Source organism: Mastigoproctus giganteus, chromosome 11, assembly GCF_048544385.1.
Source record: "Mastigoproctus giganteus isolate SK-2022 chromosome 11, ASM4854438v1, whole genome shotgun sequence".
Lineage (NCBI taxonomy): Eukaryota > Metazoa > Arthropoda > Arachnida > Uropygi > Thelyphonidae > Mastigoproctus > Mastigoproctus giganteus.
This window is the reverse complement of record NC_143585.1, coordinates 35,035,790-35,061,416: the sequence shown is the minus strand read 5'-3', so window position 1 is coordinate 35,061,416 and position 25,627 is coordinate 35,035,790. Positions and strand designations below refer to the sequence as shown.

The following is a 25,627-nucleotide window of genomic DNA, read 5'->3' as shown; positions in this document are numbered from 1 at the left end:
TATATGACTAAAATGTGAAAAATAATTATTTAGGAAATAAAAATTCCATATTTGTTTTTTTCACTATGTATATGCTTAGTTTAAAAGGAGGCAATTTTCAAAATTTTAGAAATATATTTAGGTTTAAATTTGTTTATGATTACTACCTGTTCATGGACAGTTGAAAGACACTTTATTACAGCTGTAAGTGCAGAACTTGCAGCTTCTTCAACTTCTTTCACTTTAGTGTTTAGTATCTACACAGAAAAGGGGGAAAAAAACAAAGGACATTTTGTTATTCAATTTAGTAGTTAAAATCCTGTACACAGAGCAGTTTAAAAGATAAAATAATGAAATAATACATATTTGACATACTGTACTAACTAAAACAGGTTGTAGATGGCATAACTGTGTGTATACAGTTATGCCACACAGTTATTGTCAGAACAATTAAAAATTTTTTTTTTTTTTTAATATGGAGAAACAATAACCAGTTGGTAAAGAAATGTTTAATGACTGCCAAAAAAAGGAGTTGGAATCTTTTAAGATATAACCTAAACGACTTCAAAAATCTGTTTTGTTTCTACTCTGAAACTTGGCTTTTATACACTGAGTAAAGAGTACCAGGTAACTGACTTGGTAACTTCACATGTATAATCAATGAGTAAATTTTGTTTATGTTAATTCTAAAACTCTCACATGATTTCTTTTAGTAATTATATTCAATCTTACTATAAGTATTTTTAAAAGCATGTAGTTTCACATTTCATACTCTACACGTGAGACAGTCCATCAAATAGGAAAAAACTGATTAGCTGCTCTAGCTGTACCTTCAGTAACTTTCAAGGCAGTATCTGGAGTATTCCATAAACAGGATCTGATCATGATTATGTAAAACGGATGCAACCATATGTATTTGACTCTGCTGCATTCTCTAATGTATAAAAAGAAAATGTGGCATAGCATTAGATGAAAATGGTAAGATGCCCAGAAACATGATTTTGTACAGAGGTTTTTGCAATGTTAAGGTTTCTATGGATACAAGGCATAGTAGCAGTGGTTATCCATTGCTGGCTACAGGAGGTCTATGGCCCAGATGTTATGAATGTGTGGAACATGACAGAATGGTGTACGAAGTTTGCAAGTGAATCTTCCATGATGATTGATAAGTAGCACAGTGGTAAGCCATCAACCTCAATATCAAACAGTAAATATGGAATGCGTTGAAAGCTCGGTGCAAGAAGGCAGATGGATGAATGTGAGACATTGTTACAAGCACAAACACCTCCATCAGTGCTATATGCCACATTATTTGCAATGTGCTAGGGTAGTGGAAATTATGGCAAGATGGTTGCTAAAGCAACTGAGTGTACAGCATTTGGCAATGTGAATGGAAACGAGTCTCACATCTGCAGATGGAGGGGGGGCACCTGGGTCTGTTTGACGACTCTTTACCTGCGGCACTCTACAGTTCAAGGTTGTGGATTTCTCATTCACATCATCACTGATAACAAAATATAGATTCATCACTTCACCATGACACTGAAGGCAGTAGTAGCAGAGTGGAAGCATCCCATTCCATGAAACCTATTCCTTTTATCTGTCTGAAGACAGTCATATTCATTTTGACTTCATAACAGAATCCAAAAGTGGGTTCAGAAACAATGCTTGTAAAAAAATAACTAGTTTAGTACACTGGATATAAGGTTTCTCAACATTACAGAATTAACTAACAAGTTGATGCTTTTAATATGTGAATTTAAATTATTCTAATTAATTAAATTTAATTTTTAATTCCCACATCATGCTTTTCCCTCAACATAATCAGACATAAAATTAGCTCAACTGATAGCTGACTCATGTTCCAAGATCCAATCATACAGCCCATAGACACCTTCACTCACATAATGAATGAATGAAATAATGAAGTTCTCTGAGCAATGCAGACAGACTGCCAGGACAGCTCATGGTGTTATGTCAATGATATACAGGAATTTTGCTAACAGGGATAAGGTGATTATCCCATTGTATAAGGCAATGGTCAGGCCACATCTTGAGTACTGCATACAGGTCTGGAGGCCTCATTTTAGGAAAGATGTAGAGTTGCTGGAACGAGTATTCTCGTTCCAGCAACTCTACATCTGGAAAGGGATGCTCTTACCAAGAAAGAGCTTCAGTTCTGCAAATTACAGCATCTGCGAGGTGATCTGATTGAGGTGTTTAAGGCTTTGAATAGATTCAGCAAGCTCAATGCTGATGGGATTCTTTCTCTTGCTCAGACCACACACGAGAGAGGGAGGCACAAATTCAAATTGAGGATGGTTGCAGAATAGATGTGTGGAAGTTTGCTTTTAGCAGTGGGTGGTTGTTGAAAAAACTTCCATCTGTTGGTGTAGAGGTTGAGAGGTTAAATAAATTCAAAGAAGAACTAGATAAGCTGTTGAAGGGAATGAATAGGTGAAATGAGAGGTAAATTTTTTTGGTTGATGCTGTATAAGCTTGCTTTCTTGCATCATGCTAATAAACACTTTCCACAATCCATGCATGTAAACCAATAAATGATCCTCTCTGGTATAACAGGAGAATAATTCATTTCATCCTAGAAACCACTAAATGTAATTTCTTACCAAAGAACTATATGAAACAAATAAGGCAGCAATGCAAGTCCCTAGCAAAGATTTTCAGAGACCCAAATAGTGGGGAATGTATATGATGCAAATTATTTAATTTTCAGAATCAAAGTGGGAGGCTAAATCATTTCCTAATTGAAATCTATCAAGAACATGAAAGGGATGAAAGAATATATCCATATTTAAACTAATCCATTCTTATCCAAGAAATCTCATCATTGTAATGCATCAGTCACAGAACTGGAGTGTGACTACACTTAAATACATAGTGCACAGACAATACTATATAGATATCCTGAGGTATGTGCCAATCTGTAATTCAAAACTGCCCTTTACTCTGACTTTCTGAAAATTGATGCCAATAATCAGGTATCTTCACTTGGAACCAGGACATAAAAAAAAGAAAAAATAAAAGAACAGCATGGTCCCCTTTCAACACAATGCTTAATTGAATATAGGGTGACAAAAGATCTCTTCCTCTAATGCCTCCATAGTAATACAGTATTTGAAATGGTAGCACTAACAGGAGTCTACAACCATACCCTAAATCTGTTGGTATAAAGAATCTCTACACACAATCAAACAAATATTCTGAAGTTTCCCTGTTTACAAAAGATTTAAACAGGGAGACAATATGAAAGGAAACCATGACCTTTCTTTCAGGAATGCTACAATCCTTAATAACTTGCAAGAAATGCACACTGCTATTTACTACACAATATATTTTTCCAATAAGTAGTAATAACAATGAAAAAGTCTAGGGCTTCCTTGAACCACACAGCTAATACTAACAACATGCCTGGAAAGCCCGTACATTAAAGTGCTATACAACAAGCCACTATAAATGGAGCAGTAGAACATTTGTATCCTTAGTAGCAGATCATAAAAAGAGAAACTGGCATCATGTCATGAAGTTGGAATCCAATGTATAAATTTACTAATCTGTATATTGGATTTCAACTTCCAGATTTTGATTGGGGGAATCATGAATGCCTTTGTAAATCTGATGGTCATATAGTAGATCTAAGCAACAGGCAACCAGTCCAACATATTACAACATAGTAGTCATTCTAAAACATCTCTATAGCTATCTCCTCCGGAATCTAAGAAAGTGAAATGTTCACCCCCCCCCCACTGGCCAATTGTGTACCGGGTGGTCTGTAAGGACCACTTCAAATCAAAGCTTAAGGACAAAAGTTCCCGCTGTTGTGTATTAATCCTTTACTGCTTAAATTAAGAACAATAATGTAGTATTGTATCAGTATAGGTCTCGTGCATAAAAGCGCAAAACATCTTGCTGTTAAGATAAGATTGCTGTTAAGATATCACTCATCCTGCTGAGTGATACAGCTCAGGCTCCTGTACCACTTGGGCACACAAAGCTTGTGCAAACAGGAAAACACTGCAGAATCCAATACAGCTCTAACAATTTGCATGCTGCAAGTTTTTAGAGGTGTATTGGAAAATCAGAAACACTGGACGCATACATAGGTCACAGCATCAGGTGGAAGAAAATTGAACCTTAATGCTTAATGAGATTTTCAATATTGTGCTTTATTTGTTTGATTTTTTTTATAGATACGATATGTGATGTTCCTTTTATTATGTTCATTTTTATGATTGTGTAAATAAATTCGTTCTTCTGTAAAGCAGTGAGCTATAGATTTATAATGTAAGTGTTTATAATTTATAATGTAAAGTATTAAAGCAGTGCAATACTTATAATGCCTTCCTTATTGCACTCTTATGACATAACGTATGTAATATTTTACATGTCAGAGAAGTGTTCATAAACTATAAATAATAAGAATAAATATTACGATTTCAAAATTTCATATTATTGTTTGTCCCAGGGTTTTTTTTATCCCATAGAGTTTTTTCCCTAGGGGTGTTTCGTCCCAGGGTATTCTATCCTACACTGCTCCTGAACAGAGTGTTAAGTACGTATCCTGTCACTAATGGCCGATGTTTCAATAAATAGTAGAAATATAAAAATTAAGTTATTGAAAAAAATAATGGAAATGGTGATTTTATTACAAAAACAAAGATGCAATATATTGTTTTCCATGCCTCTTAATTGTATCTGGCACAAATAATGTTCCATTTTGCAGTTCAGATAAATTTAAGGACTGGAAACATGTAAATCCAAATGTTCTATTTCATGAGAATTCGTTACAACGCATAACCAATTTCACAAAATGGAAATTGGTAAAAAAGGATCTTCAAAAATGTGGACTAATTGATGACGTTACACAAGCAGCACTAAGAAGCGAAATTTCGAAAATAATATTAAAATGTATATTGTTCTGTGCTGAAAATAATTTGAAATTTCGTGGACAAGTTCGTTAAACAGAGGTCCGATTGTACTTATTATGATTTTACTAATTATCAAAAAAAGGCGTGTAGCCACGAATTTGCCAAGGGCACCAAAAACTTAGCTACGCCTCTGTATGTATGCCTTCAGGATATTTATTATGTTAAATTACAGGTGGCCTGGCATTTTCTTGAATGCAGGATTAGTAATAATCAATTAATTCCATAACATGGATAAAAAAAATTCACTGTTTAGTTCTATGTATCATTAGGAAGCAACATAAAATAATATTAATGATAATATTAAACCATATTATTTTAACAAAAAGAATTACCTCTTTTCTAATAGTTGTCCATATTGAAGGAAGAAATGGTTGTAGACATTCAGGAGTATAGATCTGGCTACATTCTGCCTAAACATGAGAGGGAGAGAGATAAATCAAACTATCGCAGTGCTCTTTCTTATCTAAAATGTAATTAGACTACAAGGAAAATACTATACATGACACAAAATCTAAATATCTATATACATCATGCGAATTTCTTGAAATTTTCAAGAAATTTTCAGGGTTTCTAACAATCTTTGAAAACAGAAATTCATTATGTTTTCATTACCTATTCAAGCCCTTAGAAGAAAAGTCGATTACCTTTACTTTTTTTTTTTATGATTAAAAAAAGAAAGATAAAAGAAAGAACAGGATGCTGTACCAAACATCCTAAGAATAGAAAACATCACAACTGCATTCCTTCTTTTAACTTTTTTTTTCTTTTCATTTTAAATTCCATTACTTTTTCACGACTGGTAGGGACCCTGTATTACCTTCAGAACTCCTTTACACTTATTGTTGCAAACCATGTTGCAAATATTGATATACCAATTTTCAAATAAAGGTCTCTTTCAACTTAGAAAGAAGAATTCATTTTTTTATTGTACTGCTCTGTACATGTCCTTGTGAGCAGGAATCACATAGTATGGGCTATGTATAAAAGGAGCAGGCCACTGGGCAGCAGTAGTACATGAATGGAAAGGGTATTTCACTGGTCAGAGAAGTGTAAGTGTCTGTGTGCTGCAGGTTTCAATATGGATGGGAAAGAGTGCAAGATAAACTATATGCTGAATATCCACCCAATGATAAGCAAGAGGTGCAGCTCATTGATTAATGGAAATTAAGAGGAAATGGACAGTGCAGAAATGTTCCAGCAACAATATCACTGTGAAAGTATTACTGAAGTAGTGGAATTGGTGTAATTATATTCTCACTACCTATTCTCTTGACATGAGTCCTAGTGATTTTGATTTGTTCCACAGGAGAGAGCTACTCAGAAATCAACACTTTCTGACAAACCCAAGACATACTGCAAACAATAGATTGCTCCCTCATTCACTTATCATTCTTTAAAAAACCAGACTGCTAATGGTATTAGACTCCTCCAGCACATTTGGGATGGAGTAATACAGAAGGCCAGAGATTAGTCTGAAGGAATGTAACCAACAAATAATTGTAAATAAAGCTCAATTAATTTATTTTTTGTGTAAGAGATATGCTGCTACTAATTTTTGAACAACCCTTGTATTAAGTCTCTGTCTTCCATTGACTGCAAGAATCTATTTTACATACATACTTAACTGTGAATTTTAAATTAATAGTATAGTATGTGTTGCAAGGTTATGTTCATTTTAATTTAATTCTTAGAAAGTTTAAAGCAATTTAGCAATGGTTATACTTTTCTTCTACTTCTTATGTTCATTTCTTTTCAAAATAAGTTGCAAAAGCTATGTATTTCATAATTACTTTATAAAAGAAGTTTCTGGAGTATGAAGAGATGGCTCCTACAATAAATGTTCATGTACTAGCTAAAATTTAACTTAAGTTTAAAAATCAGCAATGGCTTCTAATATTTGCTAGATAACTGAATCTACGAGGAGTGGATCATTCAATTCATGGACTGATACAAGATCTTTTCTTAATTGTCATCATCAGAATATTCTATGGATTTCTCCTTCTCGAAATACTCTCCCTTGAACTTCACACACTTTTGCCACTGTTGTACCCACACATTAAATGCTTCTTGCAAGCCATTTCTTGGAAACACTGCAGTGCTTCAAGCGTGGCTCTGTGAGCCTCATTGTGTTGGATGCAAAACGCTTGCCTTTCAGAGCTTTCTTCAGGCGTGAAAACAGGAAGAAATCACACAGGATTCAGTCCAGTGAATAAGGGGAATGTGGCAGAACCTTGGCACCTATAGCAGTGATCACTGCCTGCACAATATTAGCCATATAGGGCCTGGCTTTGTCTTGATGGAGAAACCACTTCACACAGGAAAGTTCGGTCACAATGGAATATGGCCATCCAACCAAGACACTCATTACCATACACTTCATTCATCTCTTTAACTGTTTCTGATGCATTTAAGCCCTGTCTGACACAATGGCAAATCACATATTGCTGTTCAATCTGTATGTCCAACATGATACTTGCTTCAAAACGATCATCAGTGACATGCAGCTAAAAAACTCTCTTCACACAACACTGATGATAAGTAAGAGGTGGTTATTACTGGGAGGAAGCCATGTCAGGAATGGCAGCTTGGGCCTAATTATTTCCAAATAAGGTAACATGCCCTCTGTTACTGTTAATTTAGAAGTCTTTGCTTAATTGTTTGGACTATGCCTCCTCTTTCAGCCATCTTTTTCAATAATCATTCTCCATATTTCATCAGCAAAATAATGCATCTCCACCCACCCCCACAGACACAGCTACAGGGGAAAAGCAACTCAACAACTAACTGAACAAGTACTGGCATGCACACACAGTAGCGATCAGAGAGATCGCCTCTAACGATAATTATGGAATGTTCGTGTGGTAAACATAAAATCTTATGCGAATTAAATGATTGTCTCTCGTATATTATAATGATACTTCTTTAGTTCAACTATATTATATCACAGAGACTTAGTCGTAATCTAATAAATTCTTTAAAAATTTATAATTCTTATTCCCATCAAGCAAAAGCCCCACTTGCCTACTCTTCAGTTAGTGTTCATAGAATGTTCTAACACCTCCATTCAATACCATAAGTTATCCAACTATATATACACGTATAATTTATGATGTGTGTGTGTGTGTGAAGAGAATGGTCATGCATAGGCATAAATCACTGATAGAAAGACACTTCACTGCACTGGAAACAATATAGAAAGGAATATTTAATGGAATAATAAGGAAAAAACTGTTGGATGAGCTTACAATACAATTTATACACTAATAATTTGGTGCATCTAGATAAATAAATTTAAGATTACAATTTTTGGAAATAAAATAATAAGAACCACATGTTTTGATCCATTTTCCAGGTTTTCTTCTGGATATGAACACTGTAGTCTGATCTTGTTCACAATTTAAAAGAACAATGGATACTATGCTGAGAAAACAAAGGTCACAAGGAATGCTATGGGCCGAACTAATAGGCAGATCCACACAGTAATGGGCCCACTGTAAGATATTAGTCCTCCTCACCACTACCCTCTATGATTTAAATCCCTTGGGTGCCAAGCAATGCCATCTCAGGGGAGAGAATATTGATCATATTAACTGCTAGTTAATTATTACTGGGAGGAAGCATGTCAGGAATGGCAGCTTGGGCCTAATTATTTCCAAATAAGGTAACATGCCCTCTGTTATTTTAATTTAGAAGTCTTTGCCTAATTGTATGGACTATGCCTCCTCTTTCAGCCATCTTTTTCAATACTCATTCTCCATATTTCATCAGTAAAATAATGCATTTCCACCCACCCCACAGACACAGCAGAAAAGCAATCTTTACCTTTCCCTATATCATCTAGGGATTCGTTAAAATGATCAACATGGTTGCCAGATATCATAATGCATAGGTGTTCTTCATGGGCAACTGTAATATTCTGAAAAGCCACTTCCCTCTTCCCAGGATATTAGGAGACAAACAATTCACCAGGATGACTACCAGAGTGGTAAGGACCACATAGGGCAGTAATACTGTAAACTGGGATGCCAGATTAGTAACTAGCACACTGAAATCAGATATGGAAACCCGGGAGGAAGCAATGCTGCTTTCCATTATCACAATGAAGGACACATAATCAACCTAAAAAGCCTAAGATCCTGAATAGGGATCACACAAACAGAAGGGGAGACTTCAAGGCCATGTAACTCAACTGGCTTCAGACTGATGATATTTCAACTATGACTCTAGACTGATGAATAAGCAACTAGTAGTTTTCCATTATCACAATGAAGGATACATATTCAATCTAAAAAGCTTAAGAGCCGGAATAATGGATCACACAAACAGAAGGGGAGACTTCAAGGAGGCCGAGGCCATGTAACTCAATCAGGCTTCAGATTGATGATATTTCAACTAGTGACTTTAGACTGATGAATAAGCAACTAGTAGTTAAGGGAAGTAAAATTCTCTCTCCTGCCATCACTCCCCTCTCTCATCCAAAGCACACAGAAACTCATAGGGGATAGTAGGAAGGGTTAAGATGCCACAGTCAGCTCACAGTTAACTATATGCACATGGTATAAATTCACCAATCAGCTGAGTTGACAGGTAAATTTATATTTTCACTATCAACAACTCTGTTTCCTCAGCACAGTATCCACTGTTCCCTTCATTTGTGGATAGGATGACTACAGTGTTCATATCCAAGAAAGTTGAGCATATAAGACCTAGGTATTCTTATTTTTATGAACAGTTTATCAAAGGAAGATCTGAAAAACATATGGCCTTTGTTGTTTTATTTCCCACAATTTTTATTCAAAATTTGTTACTCTATAGCTTCACCAAATTCCAAATTATTCATGTACAAATTGCATTGTAAGCTAACTAAATTTTCCTTATTATCTCAACAAATATTTCTTTCTACTTTGTTTCCCATGCAGTGAAGTTTTGTTCTATCTGTACGTTGGCAAGGTACTACTGACCAGTCTCTAGGATGTTTTTTCCTCTAGCTACTACAAATTTAATGACATTTTTGTGACACATTAGAAATTTGAACTTTCATATCACACATTAAAATTGTAGAGGTTCTCAAATATGGAACCTAGCAGTATGTTTCTTCTTATTAATGTTTCTTCACATTAGTAATATAGTAATTTGGACAATTCTAACTTGTTTACTTCAGCACAGCACTTTTTAGTCTCCTATATTTAAAATTCATGTTCACACATTGTTAGCAGGAAAGTGATAACTAATTACCAAGATAAGTAAAGAATCCAGTTTTGCTTCTTTGATATCTGAATCAATCTTTTCTAGAAGAAGTGGCAAAAGATGTTCAGCAAATTTGGGTGTTGATGTGAGGCACAGCTGAAGGGCACTTGATAAATCCTTTCGTGTGACTGCATTAGGATCTCCAGGTTTCTGAAACAATATTACTCACAGTCAAGCAAATATTTATCTTTTAAAAGGGAGTTTAAGGTAGCTCTGAAACAAACAAATAATTGGCTTAGGTGATTCTATACAATTTCATTAAATTAAATATTAAGCATAACATTTATATTGAGTTTTTGAATAATAAAAATATTCAAAATTAAAATAAAAAATAATTTTTTACTACAAATCTTATACAGTAATACCTCGACTTACGCTACCCTGACTTACGCGAACTCGGAGTTACGCGGTTCTTGATTTTTTTGTTTGGTATATATCTAAAATTAGCTTACCAGTGATTTGGAAGTCAAATCATAAAGCTTGGGTGACAGCTTCCATTTTTGAGGACTGGTTTGGTCACCATTTCATACCCGAAGTCGAACGTTATTGCAAGTCTAAACAGATTCCATTTAAAGTGATGCTTCTTATTGACAATGCACCCGGTCACCCTCCTGCCACCCTAATTAATTTCGACCCACGTGTGTAAGTTGTGTTTTTGCCTCCAAACACAACTAGCTTGCTTCAACCGACAGACCAGAGAGTCATCAAAACATTCAAGGCTTACTACACGAGGCATTAATTTGCACGTCTGAATGAAGCTATGAGACAAAATAGTGAGATATCTGTTAAAGACTTTTGGAAACAATTCAATCTTTTAGATGCTGTAAGAATCATCGAAAAATCTTGGGATGAAATTCACAAAAAACATTGAATGGTGTCTAGAAGTAACTTTGTCCATTTTTTTTTCAAAACCAACGCCAGAAACTGATCATGTTGCTCATGTGATAGAAGAAGTTGTTAATCTTGCCAGGCAATTAGATTTGGAAGTCAATGGTGATGATGTCAACGAGCTGTTGGATTCACATAGTCAGAAGCTAACAATGAATGAGCTCATAAAGATGCGGTGAGCACTGAAGTATCCGATACTTCAGACCCAGTTCCACCAGAAAAGCACATAAAGCACATGACAATTGCAAGCTTGACAGAATGTCTCAGCTCAATTGAAGAATGCGTTATAGCTATAAAGCAAGGAATAAAAAATTTATTAGCTTGCTACGAAGAAATTCTGCTTGAAAAAAAGAAGGCGCTGTGTCGTCAGACGAATTTGTTAGATTTTATGAAGCCATCGACATCGAAATAACTTTTTTACGTAACTCATTTATTTTTTTAATACATATTTTGTATTAATATGTATAAAGAACTGCAATTTTATTAAATATTTTTCTTCTAAACTAGTGTTTTTGTTAGTCCTCGGTCCCAATTAAGCAAAATTTATATGTATTTATATGCAAAGTTGTACCCCGACTTACGCAAATTTGACTTAAGCGATTTTCGTCGGACCCACCTATCGCGTAACTTCGGGGTATTACTGTATATCTGCCCTTAATATTGTCTAAATAAATAACTTTCAGACAGCATTAAAATTAAAAAAGGAAATGAATTTTTTTTTGAGTAACCAGCTAAAACTAATTAAGACTAAAATAAAAATAATATGAAAGGATAATAAAAAATTTTTGCTGTTACTGAATTAATTACATAATTCCACCAAAACAAATTATACTGTTAAAATACAAAAAATTCTTAATGCCTTACAGGGTTGAAATCAACTGGAAAATAGCAGGAAGTAACCTCAAACAGATCTTCCACAAATGGACCTGGAAAATATGCATATTCATGCTTTTAACTTATTTTAGGAATTTTTTTGTAATTTTTTTTAACATTAATAAAAACAGGATGAAGAAAGCTGCACTGAAATCATATGGTCATGAAAAAAAAAACTATTTTTTTGCAAACTGTTTAAAACGCTGATGATATCAATTGATAATATCAACGTTATATATAACCTTCACTAATATTCACTCTTATTAATCATTACTTATCTAATAATGACCAAGCAGGATAGTATAATGTAATAAATTTTAGTATTTCAATTTTGCTTCTTGACAATACAAAATTATCAATTCTTCATTGTGTGTAACAAGAAAGATTTAATTTATTACATACTCACTGAGTAGGTAATAAATTAAACATTTCACTGCAGGTTTTCAGGAATTATAATTTATGATATTCTGTGAAGTTTCTGTTCAGAATATCAATATATATGTATAAAAAAAGTACTATATGTGAGAAAGCATTATAAGTGCAACTCCCTTTTTGGAGGCTATTTTTACTTTTCACCTAATGTGCAGGTTTTCAACTTACATATGTAAGTTGAAAACCTGCACATTTAATGTACTATGCTTGCTTTTTTGCCATATTCAACCCTTTTTTTTGTTGTTGTTGTTATTGTTTTGTTTAAAAAGGATGAAAAATTTTAAAAACATTTCATTAAATTAAACTAAACATATCTTGGATATTATTGTATAAATGAAGTATTAATATAACATTGTCATTAATGAAATTTTTTTATTATTATTAGTATTAGCCATATAGTGCAAGGAAGCCAGAGGCTTTTACTGCACTGGCATAAAAGTAGTAAGGGGAAAAAAAAAAAAAAAGATTTATGCATGTGATAGAAGAAGTTGTTAATCTTGCCAGGCAATTAGATTTGGAAGTCAATGGTGATGATGTCAACGAGCTGTTGGATTCACATAGTCAGGAGCTTACAATGAATGAGCTCATAGAGATGCAGTGAGCACTGAAGTATCCGATACTTCAGACCCAGTTCCACCAGAAAAGCACATAAAGCACAATGACAATTGCAAGCTTGACAGAAGGTCTCAGCTCAATTGAAGAACGCGTTATTAGCTATAAAGCAAGGATAGATAATATCCAGTTGACATTTGATTTTCTTCAAACTGGCAGCCTCAACTACCTGCGGAGGCAACTTGTTCCCATAATAGTAGTAGTAGTAGTAATGGAGGCATGTGATGCAAGAAAGCAAGCGTATGAGCTTATGCAGCATCAGCCAAAAAAAAAAAAAAAACCCCCAATTTCACACATCCATTCCCTCTAAAAGTTTATCCAGTTCCTCCTTGAATTCATTTAAGCTATCAACTTCTATAACAACAGATGGAAGTTTGTTCAAGCAATTAACCACCTGCTAGCTAAAGGCAAATTTCCACACATCTATTCTACAGCTGTCTTTTCCTCAATTTGAATTTATGCCCCCTCAGGTTTGTAATTTGAGCATGAGGAAGAATTGCATCAGAATTCAGGGTCAACCCATTCAAGGCCTTATACACCTCAATCAGATCACCTCGCATTTTGTGTACGTGCATGTTGAACACATGCACACACAAAAGACACTAATTACTGTAAAAGCGAGGAAAATGGACAAATAACATTGAATTTAGAAAAGACAAGGAGAATTTACATTTCATAATTTCCCAGCTTATTTTTAAATTCAACATTTGTCTTCAGCAATGAACAGCTAGACAATGAGTCATATCTACCTTCAACAGTTTTAATTTAAATATGAAATAAATGCCACCTGAACCAGAAATGATTTCTATGTAGTAAATAAACAGCATTTTAATGATTCTTAGTTTTTAGTCCCTTATCATCCCTTTTGCAACACCAAGAATCGAGAGGAAGATTATATCCAAGTTTATTCTTAGGACCTAAAAAAAAATAATAATAATAAATAAAAAAAAAACCACAGCTTGATAAGAGCAGATAAGCATTTAAATAGGAGTGCTACTACAGCCACTAAAAATATTTTATTTTTAAAATGCATGTCACTTCATCATAGGATTGACCATAGATCCTGAAAAAGAGAGTATTAAAAGCAGGATAGTACTATAAGTGAGAGCAACATAATGGAAGTTTACTGTATTAGGCATTTTATCAAAATATACAGAATTTGAAAGATTACAACTGATCTAGATGGTGAGTACAATCCACTTATTCTGCTGACGATTTTAATTTCAAGATTAGTCCAATATAATTATTTTAAAATATATCATTTACAAAATTTGCTTACTAAAGTCAAGGTGTTTCACAAGAATAGGGATGATATTGAATGCCAACATTAAACAACGTGGATCTCTTTCTCCATCCAAAACTTGGATAAATCCAAATGCAACATCTGTGCCCATGGACTGCAGTTCTGAAAGAAACAACAAAATGAAATAAAAATTCAACAGATTCTGATTAGTAGGACTTGAAGAAAATGGGTAAATTCATGATACTTTCAATAAAATAAGAAATTTTTTTAGGTCAGTTTTGTCTGAAAGAGTGAACAGCTTGGCTTAACTATCATAATAAAACTATTATTTTTGGTAATCATTAGAGAGACCCAGTGCTATAGTCATAAAATTAGCAGAAAGTATACTCTATGAATGTTACAAAAAGCAGAGAGTATACTGTGCATATTAATCGAATTCCAGAGGGTATACGCCGTGTTTCAGTCCTTCAAAAACCAGAAGGTATACGTTATTCACCTTAAAAAATCCAGAGGGTATATGGCGTATACCCTCCACTACAGCCCTGGAGAGGGCTGTAGGGCTGTATATCACACGGTATAAACTAATAAAACTTAGCACAGATATAAGTGTAGACTTAAAAGTCTAAAAAGGATCTGTCGAGCAAGACTAGCCATGCAATAATACTGTATCCTGCCCACCATTAACAAGAATACTTAATAGCCAAAAACACTCTAACAGCATCACTAATAAAGTTTTTTGGAGCCCCATCACATACAAACCCAATGCTTTGCCTAACTACAAATGGAATATCTAACCAATCTGATCAACGATCACCAGTATGGATTCCACCACTGTTGATCCATTGGTGATATTCTGGGTTATGTTACCCATCTATGGACAAATTCAACAGAAAAGTTTGGTGAAACTAAAGCAGCTGCTGATGACATTTCAAAAGCTTTCGATCATGTTTGGCACAAAGGTCTTCTTATGGTTTACCAAGTGTTTTTTGTAATTGGGTATCAAGTTTCTCTCTGACTGCTCACTGCAGGTGATGGTTGATGGCTCTGTCTTCTACCTTCTCCACTAATGTTGGTGTTCCCCAAAGTTCAGTTCTTTCTCCCTCTTGTATATTAATGACTTTCTTTCATTGACCAGAAATCCTATTCATAGTTTTGATGATGACAGCACATTGCACTCCACCTTCCAGATTGAGAAACCTTGCCCTGCACAAACAGCTTCAACTTCTCGAATATCCACTACTTCTTTAAATGCTGATCTCCAGGTAATTCTCCAGTGGGGCAAAGATAACTTAGTTGATTTTAATCCTTCTAAAACTCAGTCCTGTCTTATATCTCGCAAAAAGAATTATTCTTTTCCTATGCTTATCTTCAATGACACTGATTTCTAGGCAAGATCATATATATCTCCATTGTGGATTACCCTGACTTATAATCTCTTTTGCCATAAGCACATTACAAATATTGCTTTCTCTTCATCTAAAAAACTAAAAGAATGCTCTCAGGCTTCTAGCTTCCATTCAAAAGAGGGCAGTTTGGTTAATTAATGACTCATCTCTAACAGTCTCTCCACTCTGTCCATAGATGTTCAGTTTCTGCAGCATGCCTTTACTATAGATACTTCCATGGGCACTGTTCTTCTGAATTGGCATCTATAAATTCCCGCTCTCTCTTTCAAAGCAGTCTGAACATGTGCCGCAACCAGTCAACATCCTTTTACTATCCAACTTCAAACTCACAGAACCAACTTTTCCTCTTCCTGATTTATTCATTCAACTTTTGTTTTCTTGAACAATCTTTCTTCGATATGTATTTCCTGAAAATTACAGTCTACAGAAGTTCAAGTCCAAATCTTCTTTTGTCTTCTCAACCTCCAACCCAAGAACGGTACTAAGTACTATAGGTTCTAATACCTCTCGTGTTCTGGGTTTTCATAAAAAAAAAAAAGAAAAAAAAATAAATCAAACAACGTTGTCCTGACAAATGCTACGTATGAGGCTGTAATTATTACTCCACAGCTGATTGAGAAGTTCTCAGAGTACAGCCTCAGGCCAGGTCTGGCCCCAACAAGGATTTACCCAGCCCACAAAAGAGGTTGGAAAATTACTACTAGTCATATTAGATATCCTAGTAACAAAATATGGAACTATGGCTTCACACAATGTCAGTCTAGCTTCAAGGCTGCTCAGACATAAGCATGCGCTTCCATGTTTTGAAGAACATGCTTATGTCTGATCAAATCTACCGATTCATTACCAGTGTGTGACTCCCCTTTCTGAAGTCATACATTAATGCATTACTAGTGTATGATTTTGGAAAGGGGATGTAATGGCATCATTTGATATCATTTTGCTATATATCAATGCAGATGTGGATTTTACTATATGCCATCTCTGAGACCTATTTGAGATTGCAAACTCAAAGCTTATACTTCTCTATTGATAGATTATAAATTGATAGATCAGTATTATAAAGTTGGTGACATTTTTGGCAGAAACCAGACATTTCAGATATAGACATAACACTATTTGGGTTGCCTACAGGCATGGTAATTTTAGCTCCACTCTTTGAAATTTACCTTTCAGCAGCTGAAAATACAGCTTTAAAGTTGTTTTTTATAAACCACAAAAACTACTTTTTTGTTTTAAAGACAATGTTCTGTTAATTTTGGATTTTCAAACAGGCAAATTATTAATATTCCTTTAAGTAAGTTAACAATTGACACAAATGTTTAAAATACACCTTGGAATTAGAACAAGGATTTCACTGTGACTAGTAATTTCAGGAAAAAAAAAAAAATATGCACACAGGCAAATATTTACATTTTCATTCACATCACTTTTTCAGTGTGAAAAAAGCAGTATTATATAATCAAATTTATGATGCTGTTAACTTTAGCTTTGAAAGTACTTGACAGTCATTTACAAGCTGAATTACATTATTTACATACTGCTTTTGAAAGTAGACTATATCCTATACAGTTAATAACCTAGAAGTAAAAATTAACATACAAAATCCCCATATTGTTAGCCACATATAAGAAGCTTGCTTCTGGAACATGATTTCCATTTCATACCACAGTCAGTTGTGCAATGAGTCAAGCAAGTATTCAAGGACACCAAAATTCAGGTAATCTTCTCATCTTATAATAAGCTGCCCAGTACATTCAACAAGCAGAAGGATCATCAGAGTTAGACATATTACGAGAGCAGATATTGTACTGATTACACATTTGTATTTAAAAATTAAGGTGTTTCAAATCATTAGTTATTTCTTGGTTTAGACAAACGTATTCCCAAATAAACTTGTAAAGTGTTTGATTACCAACTGAATATTCAATCGGTAATGAGACATTTAACAAGTTTTTGAATTCCATTTCGCTCATTCACTTTCCATGAGATCTTTCTCATCATTCATGACTGTTTCATTCATTTCTTTGTGAGATGAAAGTTTAACAGAGATTGAATGGCATTTAAATTAATTTCTTAAGTAATTTTAGGCATAGTCAGCATGAAGATGGAAAATCCAAGGCTTCATGTTTGAGCTCCTTTCTTTTTCATTTCAGTGTTTTGATTGGATTTTAATGGTATGCAATCCAGCATGCAAAGGTACACGGGAGTGTACCTTCATGGGAGTTGTAGGTTTCTAGTCTTAATTTTTAATTCTCTTAATTTTTTTTGCATCAAACCAAATGAAATTTATTACTAAGCTATTTATCTCTCTACAAGGTCATATTTATAATCGAAATTGCACCACCCTTTCATCGTTATCATAGGTTCCTGTTATAAGAATCAATTTTGAACACATTTGTGATATTTTTCTTAAGCATGTTTCTGAAGGTCATGACCAAAAAACAATAAAAACGATTTGCACTTTCCAGTTTATTGGGCTTTTCTGTTACCGCAATCTATTAATAAACGGGTAGTAAACTCAATCCTATTGCATTTGCAATACCGATAACTGCAATTGTGTGGGTTTTTACGCTATTATGGTGAAATATGTTCTCCTTCGCTGAAACCTTCAATCATATAAAAAACAAATTTTCCAAAACTTCTCTTCATTCCTATTTATGTTATTACGATGATGAAGAGAAAGCGACCAACGAAAAGTGCAAGTGGTGGTAGTGGTGCCAGGAAACGAAACATAATTGATTTAGAAATGAAGATGAAAATGATTAAGTATGAAGCAGGACAAAGTTTGTCATCTATTGCAAGGGAATTAGGTCTTGCTGCTTCAACAGTGAATACTATTTTAAAGGACAGTGCGTGTATAAAAGAACATGTCAAAGGATCAATGCACTTAAGATCAACAATGATCACAAAACAGCATTCAGGTGCTATATCGAAGATGGAACAGCTGTTAATAACATGGATGGAAAATCAGATTCAGATTCAGACCCAACCCAAGTTCATGGCAAGCAATGGGTGGTTTAATAGGTTCAAACATCGTGCTGGTTTCCACAACGTTAAAGTATTGGCAACTTACGTTAAAGTAAATTGCCAATGCCGATTCTACAGCTGCAGAGAAATTTTGTGGTGTGTTGGAAAAAATTATTGATGAAGGCAGCTATTCAATGCAGCAAATTTTTAACGTTGACAAGACTGCTCTGTATTGGAAAAAAACGCCGGATTGAACATACATTGCCAAAGAGGATGCCACACAAGGACAGGTTTCAAGGCATCAAAAGATAGGGTCATACTCTTGCTTGGAAAAGCACAGATTTTGAAAACAAGCGGAGAAACAATCAAGAGAAATACCATTCTTCTGCATTCCTTCTGGCAGAAGACCACAATGCAGGGGGAAATTACAGATTAAAACTACTGCTTGTGTACCATTCTGGAAAACCTAGTGCATTTAAGGGCATCAATAAAGCCACTCTACCCGCGCATTTCTGATTGAACCAGAGAGCGTGGATAACAATATCTCTCTTCGAGGATTGGTTTAAATGCTGCTTCATTCCTGAGGTTGAAAAATATTGTAAAGACAACAACGTTCCTTTCAAGATTTTGCTTTTATTAGATGATGCTCCTGGACATCCTATGTAGCTAGACGATTTCAATTCAAATGTGAGAGTCATATTTCTACTGCCAAACACGACTTCACCCATCCGACCTATGGCTCAGGGTGTTATTTCAAATTTAAAAGCATACTATTTATGCACAACATTTGCTCAGGCATTGTCTGCAGTAGACGATGAGAAAAATTTTACGTTAAGAGACTTTTGGAAATCTTACTATATTTACCACGCCATCTACTTTTAGTAATTTCCACATTAATAAGACCTGGGTGGAAATTACTAAAAGTTGTTTAAATGGCGCATGGAAGAAAATAAGCCCACGGCACGTGAAAGGCTTCAAAGGATTTGAAAAAGATGAATCATATGAAGAGGTTACAGATAAGATTGTAAAGGTTGCAGAGCTACTTCAGTTGGAGGTTGATGCCAAAGATGTAGAGCAGTTAGCAGAGGAAGAAGAGAAGGAATTATCTAATGAAGAACTTATTGACTTGCAGGCAGCAATAGTGAGAGAAGAAAATGCTGACAAAGCTCAAGATGAAGCAAATGAGGAGCCGAGATGATTCATCACCAGAGACAGAGATGGTAATGGCATTTCGTGAAATTACATCGGCAATGGCGAGGTTTGAGAAGATGGATCCTGACAGCAAACGATTCTTAAAAGTTAACAACAGAGGGGTGAATGATATGCTTGCTTGCTACAAAGAAATCTACAATGAAAAGGAAAAAGCCACCGTCCAGTCATCCATTAATATATGTTCTTTTGTAAGATTGAGCAGCCGACCCCTTCTAAATCTCCACAGCCCTTAACCTCCACAGCAGTGTACTTATCAGCTGAAGACGTCAATTCTGGCAACGATGCTCGAGAGGTAAAACTTACTGACGTTATGCCTGTCTCCTCTCTTTTTTTGCAATTTTATAATTTTGAAATTTTTTTAAATTGCGCGCTTTTGTAATTTTTCCTGCACACGAGATAAAAAATTGAATGTTACATATTCGTCAAACATTTATTTTTTGATTCAATCAATTCAGCGAGCAATTGCGAGTGCTGCACAAGCATGAGGGAAATTCCGACTTATGTAGCGTTCCACGGAAAGCAATCCTTACGTAAGTCGGGGAGTTCGGTAAAAAAGTTTACTTCCATTAACTTTGGAATATATTTTTAAACTCAAAGCTTAATCTTTTGATGTTCTTAAAGATCTCAACCGTGGTGGTATACAAATTTCTGTTTTTAAATTGGTGGTACTATACTGAGAACCTATGCTCTATGACGTGAGAGGTGTTAAAATGGATGTTGCTCTCTCTCTGGCTGCTTTCTTTCCACTGCAAATTTGGCTAATCTGCACAGGGAATGAGTAGATATTTTGTTGATGCAGTGCCTTATTTCAGGGTTACAAACTCATTGGGATTACAGGACAGCTTGTATCCACTGCCACAGGAAAGTAGTCTACTGATGTCTATGCTAAAACCAGCATAGGAAGGAATATAAGGAAGCATATCTTAATAAATGCTTCCTGCCCTCCTCCTTGTCAACTATAGCACTGAAAGAAACATAATCCATTCTGACTGGCTTTCTCTCTCTCTACAAAGACAAGGTTCTAAAGTCTTACTAACCCTCAAATGGAAAGAAGGCCCTTCTTCCAAGAGTCCTTCAAAGAAAAGTTACAAAAATTTTATCTTACCTTTAATCCTGGTTTTAAAAAGTTCAGAAAGTATGGAGTACACACAGTAACGATCTTCTTGAAGTTGCGAAGGAACATGCACTTCTTTGAATATTGATCGTAATATCTTTTCAGATAAGCCCTCGGGGAAATGGTCACAGCGTATCTGAAAGCAACATGTTTATGATATTACTTCTAAGACAAAAATTTATATTCACTTTATTTTATATGATTATGGCAAGTAACCTGAACTATTATTCTTATTAATTAAAAAATAAAAATAGTAAAGGCTGTCAAAAGTTTGCTGTTGATTTAAAGGTAGGCAAGATGTTTAACAATTGGGACCAGGCTATACTGCTTAAAAATTACTTACTATTTTAAAGTTTTTAATTCAATAAATATTTACTTAGATCAAATAAAAATATGGCCTGAAAGATGGCAAATGTAGTTTAATCCTACTAAATGTCAGGTTTTGCATTTGGGTAAAAGAAGTCTGGGGATGACATATAGAGTGGGAATATGGAATTAAAGGTGGTTCAGGATGAGAAATGTTTAGTGGTTAGGACAAAGAGATATGAAGTTTTCCTTGTAGTGTAAGCAGGTGGCCAGGAAAGCCCAGGATGTAATAAATATGATCAAATGAACCTTTGCCAGCAGGGAGGAGGAGGATGTTATTATTTCTCTTTATAAATTTAATATTTGAAATATTGTATGTGGTCCAGCAGCCTTGCCTAAAGAGTCAAACAGAACTTCTCATGAAGATCGGCAACCCCAGATTGTTGGGGGTGCTAAGGGTTGCCCCCATAAGGAACATTTTAGAAGATTTGTTTGTTTGTTGGTTTTTAGGAGCATTAGCAACTAAGGCCATATTGCTCCGGGATATGCGGTGGTCATTCCTACCTTTCTGCATCCTCCGTATTTGGTGGTGACGGGCTCGAACCCCGGTCTAATCAAGAAGCGTGTGCTGCGCACTGCTGCTCCTTCCCACCTGGCTACGGAGGCGCCTACGTCTATGAGAAAGCGAGTGGAGAGACTCTGTTAGAGATGAATCATTAATTAACCTAACTGCCCTCTTCTGAATGGAATCAAGAAGCCTGAGAGAGGTTTTGGGGGCACAACCCCAGATGTGGGAACAATATTCCATGGCAGGGCGGATTTGTGATTTATACAGAGTGAGCAGCTGTTTGGAAGAAAAGTAAAGGTGAAAGCGAAAGAGAAAACCAAGTTTTTTAGATGCAGAGGAAGCAATATTTGTAATGTGCTTGTGCCAAGAGAGATCAGGGTAATCCCCAAAAGAGATATATCATTTTGCCTAGAAATCGGAGTGTCACTAAAGATAAGCATAGGAGCAGAAGAATCCTTTTTGCTAGATATAAGACAAAACTGAGTTTTAGAAGGGTTGAAATCAACTAAGTTGTCTTTGCCCCACTGGAGAATTACCTGAAGATCGGCATTTAAGGAATTGGTAGCAGATTTTCGAGAAGTTGAAGCTGATTTAGCAGGACAAGGTTGCTCAAAATGGAAAGTGGAATTCAATGTGCTCTCATCGGCAAAACTATGGATAGGATTTCCAGTCAATGGAAGAAGGTCATTAACATACAAGAGGAAAAGAGTGGGGCAAAGAACTGAGCCTTGGGTGTCACCCGAATATCAGTTCCATCAGTGTTTTAGACTCCTAGGTAGCAAGTACAGCTTGTCTGGCATTTCTGAGAGAATGCCTGTGACAACCTCAAGGACCAATATGCTACACACTATGCTACACATTTCCAATATAAAGCTTCAAATTATGGGATGGTATATAACTATCATGCAAATGCATCACTCTGTACACAGCTATAACAGCAACCCTAAGTTTCTAATTAAACTTGATAATGAGATTATGTGGAATTACTATTAATTAGTTTTAGTGAAGACATCTTACCATGCAAAGTATTTAATTAGTTTATCAGAATGAGAGGACAATTATTACATTAAAAACAATTATTACAGTCCCAACAATCAAATAAATTGGCTATTTTTCAGATTTAAACACAGAAATTAGACACAACATAGAATCATAGATATATGATTTCCTTAAATCTTCTAGGAAAACCAAGAGGGCTAGAAGGTATGTACAGGCCAACAAAACGTAGTTAAAAAAAAAAAAAAAACCCTTTGTATTATTGCAATAACAAGCAGAACACTCTTAACTTTATTGATATTATTATTATTATTGAAATGAGCATTTCACTTAAATATTATTAATGGTAACTGTAAAAGGGAATTCTACAAAAATTGAACTCACCAAAGTTAACAAACCTGGAAAAACACTAGGCACTACTGAATGATGATCCTGAAGCCGATTACAGCAAAATTCTGTAAGAAATTGAACTGGAAGAAAAATACAAACAGTATTCACAATCAATACAACAAACATGTAAATTTTAACAGCAAACAATAACTGTTCTAACACAGATATACTTAAACACAGTCATGCAGAACTAGATGGATCTAGGATTATTTATTGATAACTCAAAAATATTTACTGTCATATAAAAATTTCAGAGAATTGGATGTCCATATTCAACTCAAAATGGAAAAATCTGTGATTTAACCCTTTCAGCAGTGAGCTTGCCACACGTGTATTCCCCTCTACCCACTGGTGAATTATGAATGGCAACAGGTATTGTGGAGTATGTTTTTTTTGTGGAATTTTGAAATTTTGTAAGAATGAAAACTTTGGGAATATTTAACACTTACTGCTTTGCATACAATTTTTTTTTACAAAGAATACTAAATTTATAACTACAGTTGTAACATTTAACAGCACCCATTCTCAAATATCATTCAATAAAGTCAAATTTTCGAAAATAGTTTATTTCCAAATTAAATATGATACAGATGAGCATTTCACTTAATCACACAGATGTAATGCATACCAATTCTGTTAAAAAAAAATAATAAAATGCCTACAAATTTATTGTTACACATAAATTGAGTATTATATAATCAATAAAAGAAAACAGTTATTTATTACTAAGAATCAGTATATAATTGTATATAAAGGTTATAATTGTTTATAACCTTTATATAGAATACTTGAATTTCAGTTTATTTTGGTTATCAGAAAAATTTCTGATAAAATTCATTACTTCATGAAACCTCTCAATGGACATTTTTTTTGGTAATTTTCTTAGATTTTTTTTTTTTTTTTTTGAAAACCCCAAACACAAGAGGTATTAGAACCTATAGTACTTAGTACTTAGTACCATACTATAGGTTTTGTGAATTTGAAGTTGGAGAGTAAATGGATGTTGAACACGTCTGAACACGTACCGGTGACGGCACGTGTTCAGACTGTTTTGAAAGAGAGAGCGGGAATTATAGAAGCCAGTGCCCATGTTAGAGTTGGAGGTTGAGAAGATGAAAGAAGATATTTGTTGACATTAGACTTGAACTTCTGTAGACTGTAATTTTCAGGAAATACGTATGAAGGAAGGTTCCAGAAAACGGCAGTTGAATGAATAAACAAGGAAGATGAAAAGTTAGATCTGTGGGTTTGAAGTTGAACAGTAAATGGATGTTGGCCGGTGGGGGCACATGCTTGGACTGTTTTGAAAGAGAGAGTGAGAATTATAGAAGCCAGTGTCCATGGAAGTATCTGTAGAAAAGGCATGCAGCAGAAACAGTACGTCTAGGAGACAGCGAGTGGAGAGACTCTATTAGAGAGGAGTGATTAATTAACCTAACTACCCTCTTCTGAACGGGATCTAGAAGGCTGAGAGAGGTTTAGGGGGCACCGCCCCAGATGTGGGAACAATATTCCATGGTAGAGCGGATTTGTGATTTGTACAGAGTGAACAGCTGTTTGGAAGAACAGTAATGCCGAGAATGAAAGAGAAAACCAAGTTTTTTAGATGCAGAGGAAGCAATATTTCTAATTTGCTTGTGCCAAGAGAGATTAGAAGTCAGATCCCCAAAAGAGATATATCATTTTGCCTAGAAATGGGAGTGTCACCAAAGATAAGCATAGGAGCAGAAGAATCCTTTTTGCCAGATATAACACAAGACTGAGTTTTAGAAGGATTGAAATCAACTAATTTGTCTTTGCCCACTGGAGAATTACCTGGAGATCGGCATTTAAGGAATTGGTAGCAGATATTTGAGAAGTTGAAGCTGATTGAGCAGAGCAAGGTTTCTCAAAATGGAAAGTGGAATGCAATGTGCTATCATTGGCAAAACTATGGATAGGATTTCCAGTCAATGGATAAAGGTCATTAATATACAAGAGGAAAAGAGTGGGGGAAAGAACTGAACCTTGGGGGACACCAGCATTAGTGGAGAAGTTAGAAGACAGAGAGCCATCTACCATCACCCTCAGTGAGTGATCAGAGAGAAAAGCGATAACCAATTACAAAAAACAGATAGCAAACCATAAGATGGAAGCTTGTTTAGAAGACTTTTATGCCAAACCCGATCAAAAGCCTTTGAGATGTCGAGCAACTGCTTGTGTTTCACCAAACTCAGATGGAGGTCTGAGTCTGCTTTTTCTGTGATATCTGTAATCCTAGTGGATCACAGAACGTCACGGAGGTTGGTTATAAATGTCAAAATAAGGTTCTAGTTTAATATTCAGTGATTAGTTTTCTAATTATTAAATTCCCTTCTCAGCTTAATACGTGAGTCTGGATTTGATCGCATACACCCGAAGGAATAATCATACACATGGAACTCTTTTATCCACTATACCATTGGT

General features: G+C 35.0%; 1 protein-coding gene across 1 annotated transcript in view; it reads right to left on the bottom strand.

Annotated features, from left to right (window-relative positions):
* Positions 1 to 25,627, bottom strand: part of Mms19 (MMS19 nucleotide excision repair protein) — a 180,965-nt gene that overhangs the window by 128,065 nt on the left and 27,273 nt on the right. The window contains exons 4-10 of the mRNA XM_090384395.1: positions 23,177 to 23,262; positions 20,914 to 21,058; positions 14,257 to 14,382; positions 11,925 to 11,986; positions 10,161 to 10,322; positions 5,258 to 5,335; positions 147 to 236 (exon numbers count right to left, since the gene is read on the bottom strand). Of these exons, the coding sequence (XP_090240521.1) occupies positions 147 to 236; positions 5,258 to 5,335; positions 10,161 to 10,322; positions 11,925 to 11,986; positions 14,257 to 14,382; positions 20,914 to 21,058; positions 23,177 to 23,262 (749 nt within the window). The remainder of the gene's footprint in view (positions 1 to 146; positions 237 to 5,257; positions 5,336 to 10,160; positions 10,323 to 11,924; positions 11,987 to 14,256; positions 14,383 to 20,913; positions 21,059 to 23,176; positions 23,263 to 25,627) is intronic.